Source organism: Raphanus sativus, chromosome 6 (genome assembly GCF_000801105.2).
Source record: "Raphanus sativus cultivar WK10039 chromosome 6, ASM80110v3, whole genome shotgun sequence".
In the NCBI taxonomy this organism is placed as follows: Eukaryota; Viridiplantae; Streptophyta; class Magnoliopsida; order Brassicales; family Brassicaceae; genus Raphanus; species Raphanus sativus.
The window spans coordinates 16107011-16126134 of record NC_079516.1 but is presented as its reverse complement, the minus strand read 5'-3'; the positions used below and the strand labels follow the sequence as shown (position 1 = coordinate 16126134).

The 19124-nt window shown below is 31.4% G+C and overlaps 1 protein-coding gene and 2 long non-coding RNA genes across 3 annotated transcripts; all 3 read right to left on the bottom strand.

Annotated features, from left to right (window-relative positions):
- Positions 1-369: 369 nt before the first annotated feature.
- Positions 370-3346, bottom strand: LOC108813821 (proline dehydrogenase 1, mitochondrial). Its single transcript, XM_018586492.2, has 4 exons — positions 2641-3346; positions 1070-1721; positions 735-975; positions 370-632 (listed from the first exon to the last, which is right to left on the bottom strand). The coding sequence occupies exons 1-4, from the start codon at positions 3202-3204 to the stop codon at positions 593-595; spliced, it is 1497 nt and encodes a 498-aa protein (XP_018441994.1). The 5' UTR covers positions 3205-3346; the 3' UTR covers positions 370-592.
- A 6113-nt stretch (positions 3347-9459) lies between these two features.
- LOC130496057 (uncharacterized) lies at positions 9460-10332 on the bottom strand. The gene is made up of 2 exons (XR_008935081.1): positions 9882-10332; positions 9460-9804 (listed from the first exon to the last, which is right to left on the bottom strand). It is a non-coding gene; the product is annotated as an uncharacterized LOC130496057 (long non-coding RNA).
- Positions 10333-11613: 1281 nt separating this feature from the next.
- Positions 11614-13255, bottom strand: LOC130495903 (uncharacterized). Its single transcript, XR_008934892.1, has 5 exons — positions 12832-13255; positions 12507-12755; positions 12155-12406; positions 11945-12080; positions 11614-11859 (listed from the first exon to the last, which is right to left on the bottom strand). It is a non-coding gene; the product is annotated as an uncharacterized LOC130495903 (long non-coding RNA).
- Between the last annotated feature and the right edge of the window lie 5869 nt (positions 13256-19124).

The window sequence follows — 19124 nt, the reverse complement described above, 5'->3', positions numbered from 1 at the left end:
ACATATATATGTATTAAAGATTTTTGCTAAGAATCTTTGCAATAATCATGCAATAATCATGCTCTTATGAAGTAGTCTTCTCTCTTTCACGTTCTTTTCCTTTTTTATTGATTCTTAATTCTTTACTCAATGTTCTCACCTCTTTCTACTTTAATTAACAAAAAGTATAAAAATTTAGTGATGGCAACTAACCACAGTAGTTTTAATTTATTAAAGATACGTCCATGGATAATTTTACATAAAAATTTGAATGAAAAAAAAAACAGATATTCGAAATTCCTCTAACTAATCAGAAGAGGAACCTATCTACCATGTTACGAGTAACCTAATTAGGTAAAACATCTTAAATAACCGAATGAAGAGTAAATATAAGGTAATTCCATTATTATTGATAAGGAAGGGTGAATATACATTGATGAATGATTTAATTAAATATATTTCCCCTTACAACAAAACCAGATGAAATTTTCTTACCTACTCAATTTCTTACAATATATATTTTTCTTATAATCTACACAGAACAAATTCGTTGATCTACATTTCCCAATTCCATTTAATGGCTCCATACATAAGGGCAATTAAACTCTTCTCTTCACGCATTTCCGGCGAGTAATCTCCTCTTAAGTTCCATCCTGCAATAACCAATATCAACATTGCTCAGCTAAATCCAAAATCGATGTTAACCGGACTAATGATATGTATAAGTTAAATATGTTTTGAAGTTAATTAATTACCTCATGAGTTGACGGTCAGTGGCGCCAGTGGCCATCATTCCTCGGTTCTCATAAGCACGTCGGACAAGATAAGGTATAGCGGTTTCGACCGGTCCGAATGGCATGTACTTGCTAACATTGAACCCGGCTCTCTTTAAACCGAAGGACAATGCATCTGACATACCGTATAGCTGTGCAAACTCTATCTTCCCATTCTCTTTATCGATATTGAGCTCACTCGCCTTCTTTGATGCAAGTCTCCCTAAAATTTTAAAAACGTTACTCTAGTCAGCAATCTATTTCACCCAAAAAAAAGAACGAAAATCATCTGTTTAAATTGTGTTTCAATGGCTTACCAGAATCAGCGTTATGTGTTGCAAGAACCACACCAAAGCCTGAACCGTTCGAGGCTTTCTCCATTAGGAAAGTCATGCAGTTATTGTAGCAATCATGCGTGTTCTGAATTGTATCATGAACTGGTGACTTGTGTCCCAAGGAATCTGCCAACTTAGCTTCGCTAGACATATAAGCACCTCTCACCAACTTAAACCCCATAGGAACATTTTCTTTCTCGGCTTCTTGTACAGCCAGATGCAACCTCTCACCAGCGTCTCTCAAGTAGGCCTGAATCGTGTTGTAGACAATAGGTCTGTCTTTGTCCGCATTGAACAAGATCGCTGATGAGTAAGCCATGTAGTCGATCGCGGGTTGGAGAATTGTGTCTTCCGCATCGACCAGCAAAGGTACATTGGACTCTTGGCATTTCCTACAGATGTCTTGGATCCTTACATGAGCTGCTGCTAGCTCCCGTTCTTCTTCGGCGGTTAACGGTTCCGGTTCTGAGTTTGTGTGGTAGAGAGGGCTTGAATCGGAGAAAACCGGGAAGGATTTGAGCTTCCACGAGAGATTGAAGTTCTTAGTCTTGTATTCCCATCGAAGCAAATCACTCACTCGTTTTAGAAGACTGATGGGACAAATCGCAGTTATCTTCACGACCACTGAGCTAAACTGTTAGGGCAAGGAAAAATAACGGGTTACTATAAAACCAAAGATAATAAATAAACCGGAACAAACCGGTTTTTGTAAAGGGAGAATATTCCTAAAGTGTTAGAGCATGATTATTGCAAAGATTCTTATCAAAAGTTCTTAATACACATATATGTATATATATATATATATATATTATATATGCGTATGTAATTGTTTGCTAAGAACTTTACGGAAACCGAAACCGAAAATTCCTTAATTAAGAAACTTTTGGTTTCGGTTTCCGTAAAATCTTTAACAAACAATTACATACATATATATAATATATACATATACATATATATACATATATATGTATTAAAGATTTTTGCTAAGAATCTTTGCAATAATCATGCAATAATCATGCTCTTATACTAGCTTTCTGACGAAAGTTCTAGTCCATCTGCAAGGTCAGGGACCTTGTGCGTATAAATCTAGTCAGGTAAGATAGTGACGTAATGCTTTTAGTTTATCACCGTGTCTAAAATATTTTTTGAAAGTAAATAAATTGTTGCTAAAAAAGTAAATAAATTAAACGCGAAAACATTTTTGAAAACGCGTGCGAGTAATTTAATCAATTATTAATTTTATATGAAAAGGGAAATATAAATATGCACGTCTATGCAAGTGTGTACTTTGACAGGGTACGGAGATTCGGCTGTCGGAACCGACTTGCCCTAATTTTATAATTAGAGGTCTCCATTAAAATGATTTGTTTTAGAAACTAATATTTGAATAGTTAAACTTGAGATATGGAATGATAGATTTCTTTTGTCTTTTCTAATACGATTTTTAAAATGATTTTCGGCGATGTAAAAAAAAACGGAGGACCTCTGAAATGAAATAAAGAAATATATATTAAAAAGACAAAAAGGAGGAATTTGGAGTTAGGGTTGCTTACGTGAGATGTTGGTAAGGATTTGGCAGCTTCAATGGTTCGAAGGAAATGGTGCATGTTATCATCACAAGAGGCGGCGTCATCGGCGTGTTCGACGCCGTACACAAGCATACCTTTAAGACCCGTAGCCTCGTAAACACTTCTGACGCGTTGCGCGGCTGCGTCAGCGTCTTCACCGGCGCAGAAATGGTCATAAAACGTACTTTTCACAAGTCCAATGACCATGGCACGAGTTACGGCGTTGTCCATGAGTTTAGAGCTCATGACCCACGATCCAAGATCCACCATAGGACCTATCGCCGCCGCATGCAGCACGGCGGTGGATCGGAGGAGATCGGAGGTGGGGACAGAGGCAAAGAGACGAGCTTGGTCGGACAAATCGATGTCATGGCGAGCTTCGTTTGGTTTTGGGTGGTGGACAGGCGGCTCTGGCGCTTGTTGTCCGAAGGAGAGTATCTCTGGGACAACGGCGGTTGAAGCGGTCACGGTGGGCTGACCCACCGGGCTCAAAGCGGAGAAACGGTAAGGGCGACGGATAAAGTTTGTTCGGAGGAGACGGGTTGCCATAAAATTCAAAGATGTTCTTGATAAAATGAAAAGTAAAATTGTTTTTCTTCTCTTTTGATGTTTCTTAGGCTTCTCGCTTTTATCGCTTTTCTTTTCTTCTCTAAACGCTTTGTTGTGTGATTGATGTCTCCTCCTTTGTTACTGCCACATATATTTATAGAGGAGTATAAAACTATATGCATATACATACACGTTTTACGTGTTCGATATAATAGGATTGTGATAAAATTAAATCATCTAAAGTTACGACGGAATCTTTATAAAGAAAGTCAAATTCTTAAATTTAACTCAACAATATATGTTACCATAATAATTACGGACGACAGAGACAGCCAGGCACTGACTATAGGATGAGTCATTGGATAAGTATTTAATTGATAATATTGATGACTATTGTTTTTTTATTTTAATTGAAATAGGAAATTTCTGGAGAGACGGTGGAGGAAGATATGAAGGATGAGTGGATGGTGACTCGGATACAACGCGAGGACCTGGACTTGTTCTTTGAATCTTTGACTTTTCTATATTGGAATCTCCGGAATCTTAGTGTTAACTAATTTGAATTAATCAGTAAATATTCCCTCCTAATAAAAGTAAGTAGTTAAAAATAGATTTGAAGTTAAAAAGAGTTTGCTCTAGCACAACCTCGATTTTTATTCACCCAATACTTTCATTTCCTTCTATACGTAAAAATATGCACTAACTAAATTGTAAAATACTACTACTAGTTTATTAAAAAGTAGAATATTACTACAAACTGTATCATGTCATTTGTTTGAGTCTTGGGAGACATCTTTATTTACAGTTTTTACTAGTCTTCGCCCATAATATTTGGGTCTTTTACCAAAAAAACCTTTATATATATATATATATATATTTTTTTTTTGACATCCAGTGATAATCTATATAATATTATTTGAGAAGTCGGTTTATTACGTGTCGCGATCACGTAATTATTTACAGAGACACCCTTAATAAGTTAAAATATTATAAAAAAAAAAGTTAAAAATATTATATCTAATTATTAAAAGATATTTAACGATTTATGCTAATTAAGTTTATATTTCAGTTTCCCTTTTCATATTTTTCCAAATAACATATAATAAAAAGGAAATATTAATAACAAAAGTTATATTTACAAAAAGGAAAGAAAACATATTTTATGAAAATATAATATATATAATGTGATTACACAAAAAGGAAATTTCACAAATTAAAAGATAATCATCGATTTAAAAATAATATTAAACATCATAAAATATATTTCAAAATTAATAAATACATTTTATTTATATCTGTCTATTTTCTTAGATTATTACAGAATTAGTATAATAACATATACTAAAATATCATTGATGAACTAAAGATATATTATAATTTCTACTATTGAGATGTTTATTCATTTTTGCATAATTTATTTTTGTTGAATTTTAGTTTTGATTTACATTTTCTATATAATAAACTACAAAAATTAAAATCTACAAACTTTAATCAAACCTAAATAGTACTAAAAAATCTGTAAGTCTTAATATTTATATATATACAACAGAATATACCTATAATAAGAATACCTAACAATTTAGAATTTTTATGGTTAAGATTGTTTAGAATATTTTTAATTTCTATTTTATACATCTAAAGTAGAAAGTTACTTTAAATTTACAAAAAAATCTAAGTGTTGATATATGTTCATGAGTTTTCAAAATTTATCGGTAATGTTCATCTATAAAACTTCATACTTATATCATCATTTCAGTCTTTTCTACTATTTTCCGCAAATCCATAAATATAAAATTATACAAAAAATCACGAAACTATATATAAAAATAAAGATGAAGAACTAAACTAATGCAATGAATAAAAATAATCAAATTTAGTTTAACTATTATCAAAAGTAATATGGTTCGAAGAAATATGTGTAACTCAATACAACCCACAAAATGAGTAACTTAAACAATCTAAATTTTTACGTTCAAAATCAAAAGTCTAATTTCAAAAAAAAATGTAATCAAAATTTTAATCTATTTTCAGAACAAAATATAATATGGTTGAACTTGAAGAAGAAAATACAGTTCAATATATCAAAGTAACAATCAAATCGATTAAAATTATATATTCAAATTACATGTCTAACTAAAATAATATAATATTATTTATAATAAATTATACGTATAAATTAAAAAGATAACTAAAATTTAAATTAAAACATTAAAATTTCTATCATATATTTATTTTATAAATATTTATATACGTGCATGCACGGAAAAAATCACCTAGTTTTATATTATAATTGATCTTTCATTGTTAATTAAATTAACTCATTATTACTTTATTCTTCCAACCCAAACCACTTGACGCAAAAGTGAACGAAGAAGCAACCAAAGCTAAGACTATCTCCAATATATTCTTCTATTTTTGTCTCTAAAATAGAGGAACTCTACAATAGAGGTGGAGTTTACTCCAATGTATTTCTCTATAATAGCAATTTCTAGAACAATTCCAACTCATTGCTATTTTCACTTTTATAATAGCATTTAGAGGTAAAAATGCTCCAACCCACCTTTATTTCTTCCTCTATAATAGAGATCTCTATTTTTTCCTCTATTTATAGAGGAAAAAAAAGCATTCCTCTATTTTTTTACTCTACAAAATAGAGATTGTTATTTTAGAGAAATACATTGGAGCATATTCCACATCTATTATAAAGTTTCTCTATTTTAGAAGTGAAAATAACAAAATACATTGGAGATGGTCTTATAGAATAAAAATAGAGAATTGCTATTTCTTCTCCTATTTATAGATGTGAAAATAGCAATCTCTATTTTAGAGGAAGAAATAGAGTATGGATGAAGTGAATTTGATTCTATCTATACTATTAAAGCAGGATCCTATTGGTCTTTTTACTAAAATTACCCTTTTCTTTACTAACATTGCACATTTCATTAAGGGCAATCAAGTAATATCAATAACACATCTATATTGGGTCTTTCTTTTTGATTCAGCCCACTGCCCACATCAGATCTCTCTTGGGGCATTTGGGCCGATTAAGAAATCAGATCCAATTCTTATTTTTTTTTCCAAGTTCAAATAATTTATTTTCAACCATTCTTAATATTTTTTGTAGTGAACAAAAATTAATCACTTAGTTATTATGTTTTTTTCTTTTTTTAATATAATTTAAGCATTCATAAAAAATTGATTTTTTTCATTGAAAAGTATAAATCTTTACTAAAATTATATAACTTTTTTATTTAAAAAATTAACCACATAATAAAATTAATTTATCAGAGTTATACCAATTTAATTCATTAAAAAAAAGTTTAATTTTCTAAACATAAATACTCATTAGACCTGGACGTTCGGGTATGGATCGGTTCTTTTGGGTATCTGATTTTTCGGGTTTTGAAATTAAACCTCATTCGGGTATTATAAAATTTCGGGTCGGATTCGAGTCGGATCTTTCCGGGTCCGGGTGGGTTCGGTTCTCATGCATAAAAACATGAAAAATAACCAAATAACCAAAGTATCTAAAACGGGTTTGGTTATTTATACTCAAAGTAACCAAAGTATTAGATTCGGTTCAAAATTTTGTATCCAAATTACTCAAAAGTAACCAAAAATAACCAAAATATCCATTCTATACAGTTTTTTTTGGGTAAACTTTTATTCAACCTATCATATTTTATCCAAAAATACTCAAAGTACCAAAAATAACTACTGTAATTAAATTATAATATTAATGTAAAATATTAAAATAATTATAAATATAACTATAACATATATTTTAGATATATATTCACATTTCAGATATCTTCGGGTACTCATTCGGTTCTCGGTTCGGGTCAGGTTTGAGACCGGTTCTTCGGATATAGCAATTTAGAACTCATTCGGATATTTACCCCGGGTCAGATCGGGTTCAGGACCCTGATTTTCGGGTCGGTTTCGGGTTGGTTATTCGGGTCCGGATATTGTACTCAGGCCTATACTCATTTAAAATGAAACACGATAAAGAAAGATAAAAAGCTTAAGTCTTTTATAAAAAAATAAATATATGAAAATATGACATTTACTAAACTAAATATTTGTCAATTTAGAAAAATAAAGGAAAATAAATCCGCGCTTTGAAAGCGCGGGTCAAAATCTAGTATGCTCTTATAATAAGATACAAATATACAAATAAAAAAAAAAAAGATACAAATATTCAACCGTACCTTTTCAAATATACAGAGAATCTTTGACAGAAGCAGATCTTTACAAAAACATAAGCAATAAAAAGCAAGCGAGCGGGACCCATTCGTCCCCCAGAAATGGCAGTGCTACCAAGTTTTGGCAAAATGATAAAACAAAAAATGTAGTTTATTGAGGAATTTGAGCCGTTAGATTTTGAGGATGCGAGAAAGTTAAGAGGGTCACGTGAGGAAATAAAGAGGTTGAGGTGAGCATTGGACAGGAAAGTCGCCAGCTGTAGCCGCCATTTTTATTGGTCCAGCCCAACCTTTCATGCAATATCCATTTTATATTTCAAAACAATAATGAAAATGAAATTAAGTTTATTTGTATTCCTTCTTTTTTTCTTTTTTTTCTGCTGAAGTGAGTCTTTGTTGATCTTGTAAATATGAGACTTTGATTGTCTGCTTTAAAAAACTAGTCAGAGGTGTAAATCAGACTGCGTTATTGGTTTCCTGGGTTACCTTTGCTGGTAATAAGTACTCAAATAAACTGTTCAATCCCATCTTCATCAAATCAAATAATTGATACAGAAACCGACCCAATTTGTTAATATGGTCAAAATTGAGTTTATATATCTAAAGAAACAAACCCAATATAATATTCCAAAATTATGATTCATTTAAAACAAAATTTTATTCTTGTTTTGCTCTTTAAAGATTATTCTTGAATAGTAATTTTTTTTTTATAAATAAGATAAAAGGCAAACCGCCTTAATTTACAGGGCCACATTTTGATAATTTATTCGTACGGACCAGTAGGGTAACTCATGTGTCAAAACATTTTTACTAGTCTACGATTTCAATCTTGAACTTGACTATTATTTTCAGTTATTTTAATTTTGACAGTTGGCCTCGTTAGCTTAAGCACTTTTATAATATTTTTTTTCTTTTTGTCGACTATTTTTTCTTTTTGTTTCTTGACCTACTAATTTTCATTATTATATTGCTTGTTAACCTTTTTAAAAAAAACTGGCTACATTTTAAAAATCGAGCCATAGGCCTCTTAAATTACAGGCACGGCACTTTCTACGTTTATAATCAAACGATAATAAGATATACGTCAATGTCATGGCCCTGTGGTACTACAAAAGTTCACGATTTATTTCATGTGTCTTATTCGCAGAATCATTATTTTTTCTCCTAGCTTCCTCTCATCCGTCAGTAGAGAGTTGAAAATAGAAATAGAAAGAGAAACAATATTTGACCCAAAAAAAAGAATTAGAAACAATATATAACTACAGTATATAACAACTACGGGAACATATACGTCAAAAAAATATAAAGATAAACACAAATTCAGAATTTACCACCAAAATTTACATTTTAACAGCTAAGTTTTCATATTTTCTTGGATAACCATTAAACTAAAATATAATTATATTCTTATACATTTTCTTGTTGTGTAATGTTTTTCGTGGGGAGTTTTTTTTTAATATTTTGAATATAGGCCTAGTTTGAATCTATCTAGTGCTTTTAAAGATAATATAGGATAGTGAATGCAACAAGTTGAGTCCTTCCGAAACCCCACATGCCAAAGGTTTTTAATAGCGATGATGAAAATGCCAGCCCGAGAGCTGCCAAATTAATTTAATAGCGATGAGTCAACAATGAGTAGATGCCAACAATGTTGGAAAATTCCCAAATTATTAAGTATATACATGTATTTATCTGCATTCCACATATCGTGCACTACAGGAAACGTGGGTAGTAATAGCGGACGAAAAGCGCTATGATTCATTTTCAATAGCGTTTCCTTGAACGCTCTGACATCGCCCGTTATAATAGGTCCGACCCTTTTAATAGCGGTTTTCGGTTGTGCTATTATTAAGTTTATAACAACAGCGCTTTTGTGTTCGCAATTGTTAATATTTATAATAACGTTTAACAAATGTTATTAGAACCTAATAATTTTATTTTTCTCAGTAGCAAAGATAGCAAATCTTTCGTGTTATTAATTAGTTTTTTAATTATCCGAAAATTAATTAATAATAATTAGTTAAAATTAAATTAAATAGGCCAATTAATATAATTAAAATAAAATTTTATTTAGTAATTTAATTCTGGTTTACAAATAAATTCTGGTTTACAAAACTTGGTTTAGAAATGTAAACCTAAAGCTTAACCTAACCAAAAATTAACCCTACATCTAAACTTTTTGCCGTCAATTTCAGTTTCTTTGGTTTCTTCATCTTTAAGGCCGAGACCACCAGCCTAGAACACCACAGTAAAGCTTATTCAGCCTCCTCCCCTCCTCCACTGCGCTAAGCTACCATTGACGATGTCGAGACGACCACTGTTGACGCCGAGACCACCATAGTTGACGCCAATACCACCACCAGCAAGCTTCTTCAGCCTCTTCCGCCTTTTTTAACTAAGAATAGAAAAACAAAACCGGAATCAGATGAAAAGAAAGAGAGAACAGATAAAAGAAAGGGGATGTGAGTTTACCTGTCGTGGTGGTGTGGAGGTCAAACGATCTTCTTCATGCCCTTACCTGCAAATAAACTTCTATTTCTAGAAGGAACAGCAATCAGATTGGCTCAAGCAGCTTTAGCATCCAAACTAACCATTAAATCTCTGAAACCCTAATCGAGACCCATTGATGCAGAATAGTGAGGACAAATCGAAACCCTAATCCAAAGTGAGACAGAAGGAAAGTGAGTCTCGAGACAAGACAAGATCTGTGTTTAACACTTCGAATCAGTAAAAACCCTTGGGACTGAGAGGAGAGGAGATCGAAACAGAGACATGGAGAGAGAGAGAGGGAGAGAGGGAGAGAGATGAGAGATTAATTTTTTCTTCTGAGATCTGTAGAAAATAAAGAGACGCAGAAAGAGATCGAAAGAGACGCAGAAAAGAAAGGAAAAGATAGAGCGTTAGATTACCTTTGTCCATTCTAATCCAACGGTAGAGATTGTGATCCGTGTAGATCTATCTTATTGGTCAATATCATTTTTTTCTATTTTTTTCTTTTTAACTTCTTTGTTTTAAATTTTTAAGCTATCTTATTGGTCAATATCAATAACCATATCTTTAATTTATAGAAAAAAATCTTTAGTTTTAAATAATGGCTGTATGTATACAGTTAAATTTTTTATTTTTATTTTATGGTTTATAATTAAAATTTTAAGATTACAAGTTCAAAATGAAAGGATTGGTGTTTATGATATAGGGTTTGGTGTTCAAAGTATGTGGTTTATGGTATTATATTTATATTTTTGTATTTGAAAGTTATAACCTATATAGTTAGATATTTTTTGAAAATATATAGTTTAAGTTTAAAATGTTTAATATACTTTTGGAATATATATTAGAGATTTGAATTTAAGCTTTGGGGTTTAGGGTTTGAAAGATTTGTGAAATATAATTCTGGTTAAGATCAATATTTGAAAATATATTAATAAAGTTATTGTTTATATAAGGAATAGGTTTTATTTTAGTAATCATACTGATTGTAGTAATTAGGTTTTTGACTTTATATGTAGGGTTTGAATTTGGGATTTAGGGTTTGAAGGGTTTGTGAAATAGAATTCTGGTTAAGATAAATATTCGAAAATAAAATGTTATTGTTTATATAAGAAATAGGTTTTAGTTTAGTAATTGTATTATTTGTAGTAATTAGATTTTTGACTTTATATGTAGGGTTTGAGTTTGGGGTTTAGGGTATTAGTGTAGGATGTAGATTTAAAATTTAGTGTTTGAGGTTTTGATTTTAAATTTGAGATTATATTTTAAAATTATTCAATTTTGAGTTTAAGTTCAAGACTAAAATTATACTATGAAAATAGTAAAAAATTTAAATTATGTTTAGAATCTTAAAACATGTTTAGGGTTTAGGGTTTTGGCTTTTTAATTACAAAATACAAATAAGCAAAAAAGGTTTTATAGATTTTTAAAATGATTAAATTTTGAATTTAAGGTTAAGATTAAAGCATTATGAAAAACTGAATTTTGTAATTTATGTTTACTGTTTAAAAACATGTTTAGGGTTTAGGATTTTTTTTTAATTACAAAATACAAATTTTTTTTTTAACATATCAAAATTTAATAGGTACTTTATAAATATAAACAATAGTTTAATTTTTGAACATAACGTTTTTCTTTTGATGAAATTTCAAAATTTAAAGCAATCATAAAACATATTATTTACAAATAAAAATTTTACTAAGAAACATAAGTCTTAAAAAAGACGAACTTCAAACTTTACTTTAGGCAGAGAAGAAAAAAAATATGTCTGTTTAGGCAGAGAAGGAACAACAATCACTTAAGCTCTAGCAGCTTTACCAGCCAAAATACACACAATCACAACCATAATCTAGTCCACAACCTAGTTAAGTCACTCATATTAGCAGTTCCACGGCAAGCACCACCAGGAATACGAGCCAGAGCAATATGTAAAGCTACCACTTCATAGGTTGCAACTCCCCTGAAACATATTAACACTTTCTGTCTCAAGCTTGATGTAACCATACATAGAGATCCATAACCGACAGAAGAAAGCTAAATCTTACAGTGGAAAAGATGCTTAGCCAGAGTTTTGTTAGGCATAAACTCAGGAACAAGAAGTCTCTCTTCACCTTCATAGCAACATCCAAGCAGACTTCCCATCCTATAGTTCCTTAACTGCCCAACAGCTTTAGCTTCATCCTACCGAAAAATAAAAGCAAAGATTCAAGAACCAGAATTGCATAAAGGTAAGAGCTTTAAACAAAGATGTATACCAGAAACTGACAAGAATCAGGCCAAGCTTTCCTGTTAAGCCTCTTGACAGCAATACGTCTTTGGTTATCAAGTTTCCCTTTGTACACAACAAGAATGGTCTTAGTGGAAGTAGCTAAACACCCAAACAGAGCAGCACAGAACCCAAACAAGTTAAAGCTAAGCTCTGTTACAGAGGTCAGAAGAATCCCTCCAACAATGGGGACAAGAGACGCCCAAATACACCAGTCAAAGCACTTCCTAAACACAAGCCACTGTAACACAACAGCTCAAAACACAACAAGAAACAATCAAAGATTCTCTTGAGATCCAAGAACATAATACAAAGAGAAAGATCACATCTCAAACCCTAACCTGTAGTAGCTGGAGTGAAGGACTTAATCGTCTGTATGAAAGAAACAGGGATGTATCTATAAGGCTGACATTTCCCAACACAGATGTTGATACAGAACATGAAAGACATTGGGATCCTCCTTCATCGATCCTCTGGCTCAACCACGATCAAAGGCTTAAGCTTCAGAACTTTAATCACAATGTAAGCTCCAATAGATGAGCATATGAAGTGAACACACAAAACGACAATGGAAACTTGAAATCCAGTTTCTGCATAAATTTCCAAGAAAAAGGTGTAAACTTTACATCCATAAGACAGAGAGATCAGATAAATAAAGGGATATACCTGGAAGATCCATTTTTTCATGATGATGACGGTAACGTTGAAGCCCGCCACTGAAGAATCGCTAGCTCCAATCTGAACACGCTCCCTCCTCTTTGATCTCTTTCTCTGGAAAGTGAAGGAATTTTGGAATCAGATCGCGGAAAGACAAGAACACACGAAAAGTTTACGAGTTTTAGGAGGTGGAGCCGTGAGAAAGAGAGAAAGAGAGAAAGAGAGAAAGAGAGAGAGAGAGAGCTAAAAACCCAAATCCACTATTTAACAACAACTACAACAAAAGGGTCAAAATCTAATGAAGGAGAGATGGAGATAAAGAGACAGTGAGTTCGCGAGAGAGAGAGGTGGAGAAAGAGACTCCAGTTTAAGGTTCTGAGAAATAACACAAAGCCTTTTTTTTTTGCTCAAATACAAAGCCATCTAAGTGAATCTGAGAAATGTTTTGGTGGCAAATTTTTTTTTTCTCCAAGTGTTGGCGCCTATAGTTAATAAATTAACATGCCTAATTTTTTTTCCCGCCATAACAAATATAGCGTTTTAAATCAACAAACGCTATAAAAAAATCAAGTGTTGATATACAATAGCAGAAATGTCAAAAAACGCTATAATCAAATGCTATTAATACCCACATTTCCTGTAGTGGTGTGATTGGCAAAAAATAGAGACTAGAGTAGATGAGAGTAACTAAAGTGGAATAATTTGGAGTGAAAGCTATAGAGTAAGTGAAATATATAATGAATAATAAAAAAATACAAAGCTATGACTGTATGATATTTATAGAGTAAACTTTTACTCTTGATATATATTTATTCTTCAGTTAAGCTAAAAAGTCACCAGTCAAGTGATATACTATCTTTTCATATTTACTCTAATCACACTATTGATTAGGAGGGAAACGCACTCATTTTTTACCGTTTAATTTTTCTTTTTTTGACCATTTTTTTAATTTCATTTTACTCTAATGTTGCTAATCACACACAGGGTATGACTGCATATACTTCTTAAAGTAAATATTTACTCTCAATTCAATTTTTACTCTCATTTTCACTTTTTTGTCAATTAAGTGAAATAAGTTTTCCACTGGTTTACTCAAAAATTGAAGGTATGTAGAGTAAATTATTTCTTCACTTTAGGGTGTGATTGTATAGTTAATATAGAGTAAATATTTACTCTAACTTTAAAGTTACTCTAGGTGTCCGAATGGAGTAGCGGGACAAGTGTAGTTTTCCTCCACATGCAGTTTTCCCGCACTACATTCACCATTCAACATTTTCTATTTGTAAAAGCAGTTCAAACGGGAGATCTGCATGCAATTCAATAGTTTTGCAGATTTCACCCGTCAACATTTGGTGGTGTTGATCTACTTTTTTTCTTTTGTTTGGTCAATAAATAACTTTGTTACAACACATATTTTAAAAATATATTTATCTAGTTTTATGAATATAATATTTTTATTTTATCTTATTTACAACTTTAACAATACTAAATCATCATTCTCTACTTATTATTTTTTGTCATATAACTTTTATTTTTAAATGATTATATTAATATAATGTATATTTCATTTATAATATATTATGTATATCTATATTAATATAGTTTAAATATGTATACTAATGTAAAAGATTCATATTTTGTATTACGCAAATATATAGCAATATAATTTAAATATGTATACTTATGAAGAGATATATATATTTCATTTAGATATTTAATTATGATATGAATTATGCAAATACATAGTAATATAATTTAAATAAGAACAATAATGAAAGAGATATATTTTATTAAATTTTTATTTCAAAATTGTAATATCATGGATCTAGTGCAATAATTTTTGTTATTTATGTACTATATTTATATATTATATATTTGATATATTTATTATAATCTTTTAAACATTTAATCTACTTTACTTAGATTTTTATCATTTAAAATTATAATAATTGTTTTTTCTTATTGATATGCATGTTTCCTGCATGTTCTGCATCTTTCATGTATGATCCGTTTGATCTGCACTTGTTCCGCTTGATATGCATTTGTTCCGCTTGATCTGCATGATCTACACCACTTGAACTACTTTTACCATTCGAATCATAAGTTCCACTCAAATATTACTGATCATGTGAAATGTTGTTTATTCATCGTTATTCTAGTTACTATTTTGATAGAGATATATACACACTTATTTTTCACCCCAAGTTTTACTAGAGTAACACTAGCTATTCTATTTTTCTTTTCAACCATTTTACTTTCATCTGTTTTTCACCTCTTTTTTATTCCACTTTATTCCCCCTAAACCGATCACACTCTTAAGATGTGACTGGATATTCTAGAGTAAATGGAAGAAAAATAAATAGGTTAAAAAGAGGAGAAAAAATAAAAATGGGAAAGAGAAGAAATTGGAGTAAATATGTTTACTCTTATATGTGAGAGAGTAAATTTATGTGTACATTTTACTCTATTTAAATAGTAACTAGAATAAAAGACATAGGGTGTGATTGAAAGACACCAATGACGATAATATTTATGGGTGGAAAATATTTACTCCACTTTCAGCTGAAATCCTACCAATTAGGTAAAATAAAATTTAATGATATTTTAATAATTTTGCGCTGATTACCGTTCGACAAAAAGGAAAGGAGTTACTTTTTTTCTCATGGTTTTGGAAGAGTAAACTCATTAACGCTGAGTTCCACCTTTTATTTTTTAATTATTATTTTGTTTACTCCACTCTTTTTCACTCATTTACTCTTCTTTAGTATTCTGTTTTGCGCTACTAGTTGTCAATCAGACACATAAATAACTTTTTAACTTGATTGGCAAACTTGTAGAGTAACTAGGAGTAAAATGTTTTCCACCTAATTTTTTTACTCTCTAAGTATTTTACAGTCAGAACCTTAAACAAGTAGAAAGTTTTACTCCAAATTTTTCAAAAATATCTCCTTTCTTTCCCACTTTATTTTCCCACCATTTTACTCTGACATTAACCAATCACACACACAAAGCTAGGATCTGAATGGTACAGATCAAGTGAAATGCATATTGCGGTGCGATTTAATTGCGGTACAGTTTAACTGCGGTTTGTGAAAAAAAAAACGCATAATACGGTACAACTGTGGTTCGTAAAAAATAAACGGTTCAACACAAAATATAAATAGCCACATATATAATAAAAAGTGTAACTACAGATATATATAATATTTTATATTTTACAAACTAAAAACCATTTATATTAAAATAATATTTATATATATATATATATATAAAGTAAAATGATAATTTATCTGTTAAAATATATATATATATATATATATATATTTATATAAATATGTAACATTTAAAACTTAGGCATATATAACACATTCAATATTTATTATTTTATATAAATTATTTTTATAATAATTTTTGTATAACTAGTTTTAGCAGCTAAATAATTCAGATATAAAAGAGAAGAGTAAAATACTATTAGTTTATTGGTAGTGGTTATGTTTTTTTACATTTTTAATAATTAAAAAAATAAAACTATTTTATGTACAATGATGTATCTAACCACATCATATTATCATCTTCACAATTCTACATGCGGTCCGAACAAAAGTCCATCCCGCACTACTTGTTTTTTAAAAAAATTATAGCGAGAATATCAGAGTAACTGACATTCCCACTTCAAAACTAATAGTGTTTTACCTTCACTTAAATAGTGACCAGAGTAAAAGAATAAATTAGTGATTAAATTTTTGTCCACCTGATTGGTAAGTTTACGAGCTGAAAGTAGAGTAACATATTTATAGCGACAATATTAACGCTCTAGGTGACGTAATCGAATTCTCAAATGTGTATCTGTGGACCTAGTTAGAATAACTTGTATGTATAAGGAAAAATATTTAGTCAGACGCCACAAAATGCATGATTAGTAGTTAAAAGTCAAATAGATTAATTACTACATGGATGAACATGATGAAATAGATCATGTCGACAGAGAGGCTAGGATTTGAAGTACCAAGGACAATAAGTCTTTGGTCTTTCACATAAAAACTTTGGTATAAAGCTGTTTTAAGATTCAGCTAACTATGTGTCAACATCAGAATAAAACAAACTCGTATAATGTATATGTTACGTAAAAAGAAGTTCTCGACAAAAACAAGTGTTAATTTGGTTCAAGTGAATTACTTTCACTTTGCACGTTCATATACCACAACCGACTGAATAAAAACGAAAACATATCACAATATCAATATCTGATAACAAGCACAACTAGAATATAAATATCTTTGTAAACAAAGAAAAATAAGTGCCGACCATTTTGAAGAAATAAAAATGTTTGTTTAGGATTAATTAGGTCAACTAATGTTTAGTGGGGAATGAGCGGTGCAACTTGCGCACTTCATACCAAACTCCAAATTTTTTCTCACAACGAGGATATTGTAAATCACAAGCAAAGTGAGATTTTCATGAATGTAGCCATCTCTATGTGTCGGGTTGTGTCGGTTTGACTCGATTTTTTCTTTCTTTTTTCCACTTTATGTTAACGTAAAATCAAAGATGAATACTGGATACCAAAAATCATACACCATATTAAGTTATTAACCAACACGAGTCTCCGTTAATTTTCCATCACGAAGCCTAATTAAAAGTGGACGTGCTTCTGATTCTTACCAAAATTTAGAACGATGAATCTCGTGAATAAACTATCACAATACTTAAAATAGTTAGTAATCAAGTACGTCAAACATTTATAAGATTTGTGAATTTAAACTAAAATATTATCTCATCCATGGATTTTACAGTTTGTATTTTTTTTTAATGTCATTGTATATTTTCTCTTTATGTTTTATATGTTTAGACTTAGAAAATTCGAGTCCTAATGATTTTCTTCTGGTTTGTTTAATTTGGGGGTATTTGGCTGAAGTCCAACTAACTTTTAAAAAGGATAGCACCAACGATTTGTGGAGTCCGAAGTTTTTTTTAGTGAAGTTTAAGATACGGTTCTTTCTCGTCTATTAAACAGTAACAACTTGGTTTTGGAAAGATCCGAACCGAGTATCAATGAGTTTACATCTTACTAAGCTGTTCTGTTCGTAATAAATTTTGATGCATCTTTTAAGTCACAGAGTGTCTTTGTTCTTCTTTGCTATATTTGAAATTAGTTAGCTAGTTAGTTTTACGTGAGAGTTAGATTCATATATATTCTGAACTCTCTGTCTTAACTCAAAAGCTATGGCCAGTTTAGTAGAACATGTCATTACAGCTGACCAACACGTTAGTGAAGAAAGCCAACGTAAACTCTTTGGCAAATTGATCCGATCCCATCGCCCAACACGTCTACGCTGACTAATAATGAGCCTTACCGTCTTAGCTAAAATATTTGATTAGTAATCCAACATAGAGTTTGTGTAGTGGCCCATCCAATGTCCATATAGTACAAAATCCTGTGTCCCTGTCCAATCTAAACCGGTCTATTTTATATCCTAATCCGGTCTGGTTTAATTTAAAATCCTATCTTTTTGTAAAGAGATTCTCAAGACAAAACCAATCCGAAACACAAGTCATGATGCAAGAGAATCACCTTCTTTGAACATCACTTCTCTCTTTGTCCAGGGAGATCTCACGCATTCTTGTTTCTCACCCGGTTAATGCAAAGAGAGTTGCACAAGGCAAGAACATTGCCAATCTCGTTCTTCTACGAGGCTGTGGCATTCGAATAGAGGTTCCTCCTTTTGAAGAGAAGCATGGTTTGTGGCCTTGTATGGTAGCAGCACCAACAAAGATTATAGCTGGACTTGGTATGTCGCTTGGTATTGACATTCTAGAAGCTCCAGGAGCCACTGGTGATTATATAGGACACTTCTTACAGCTAAAGCAGTTGCTATAGACGATGCTCTCTCAGCTCCTTTGAATCCTTGTCCTAATTTCTTTGTACCGGGAGAGGACGGGCGTAAAACCGGGAAGGTCAGATGGTTATGACTTCGGGTTCCTTCACATAAGGGCTTTAGATGATGCGGGTCATGACAAGGCGACAATGTTCAAAGTTAGAGGTTTAGAAGCTGTGGATAAGGCAATACGCCAGCTGGCTAAGCTGCTATGACAAGCTGAAATGTCTACAAATCACATGCCATTTTCACTATCACTGTGGAGCAAATGCGCAAGATCAACAGAGATTCTCCTGAAAACGGCTGTGGGAGTTTGAAAGAAGAATATCTGTGTGCTAAGTTGCACCTAGTGGACCTTGCCGGTTCAGAACGAGCCAAACGAACTGGCTCTGACGGTATGAGATTCAAAGAAGGTAAGTGCTCTTC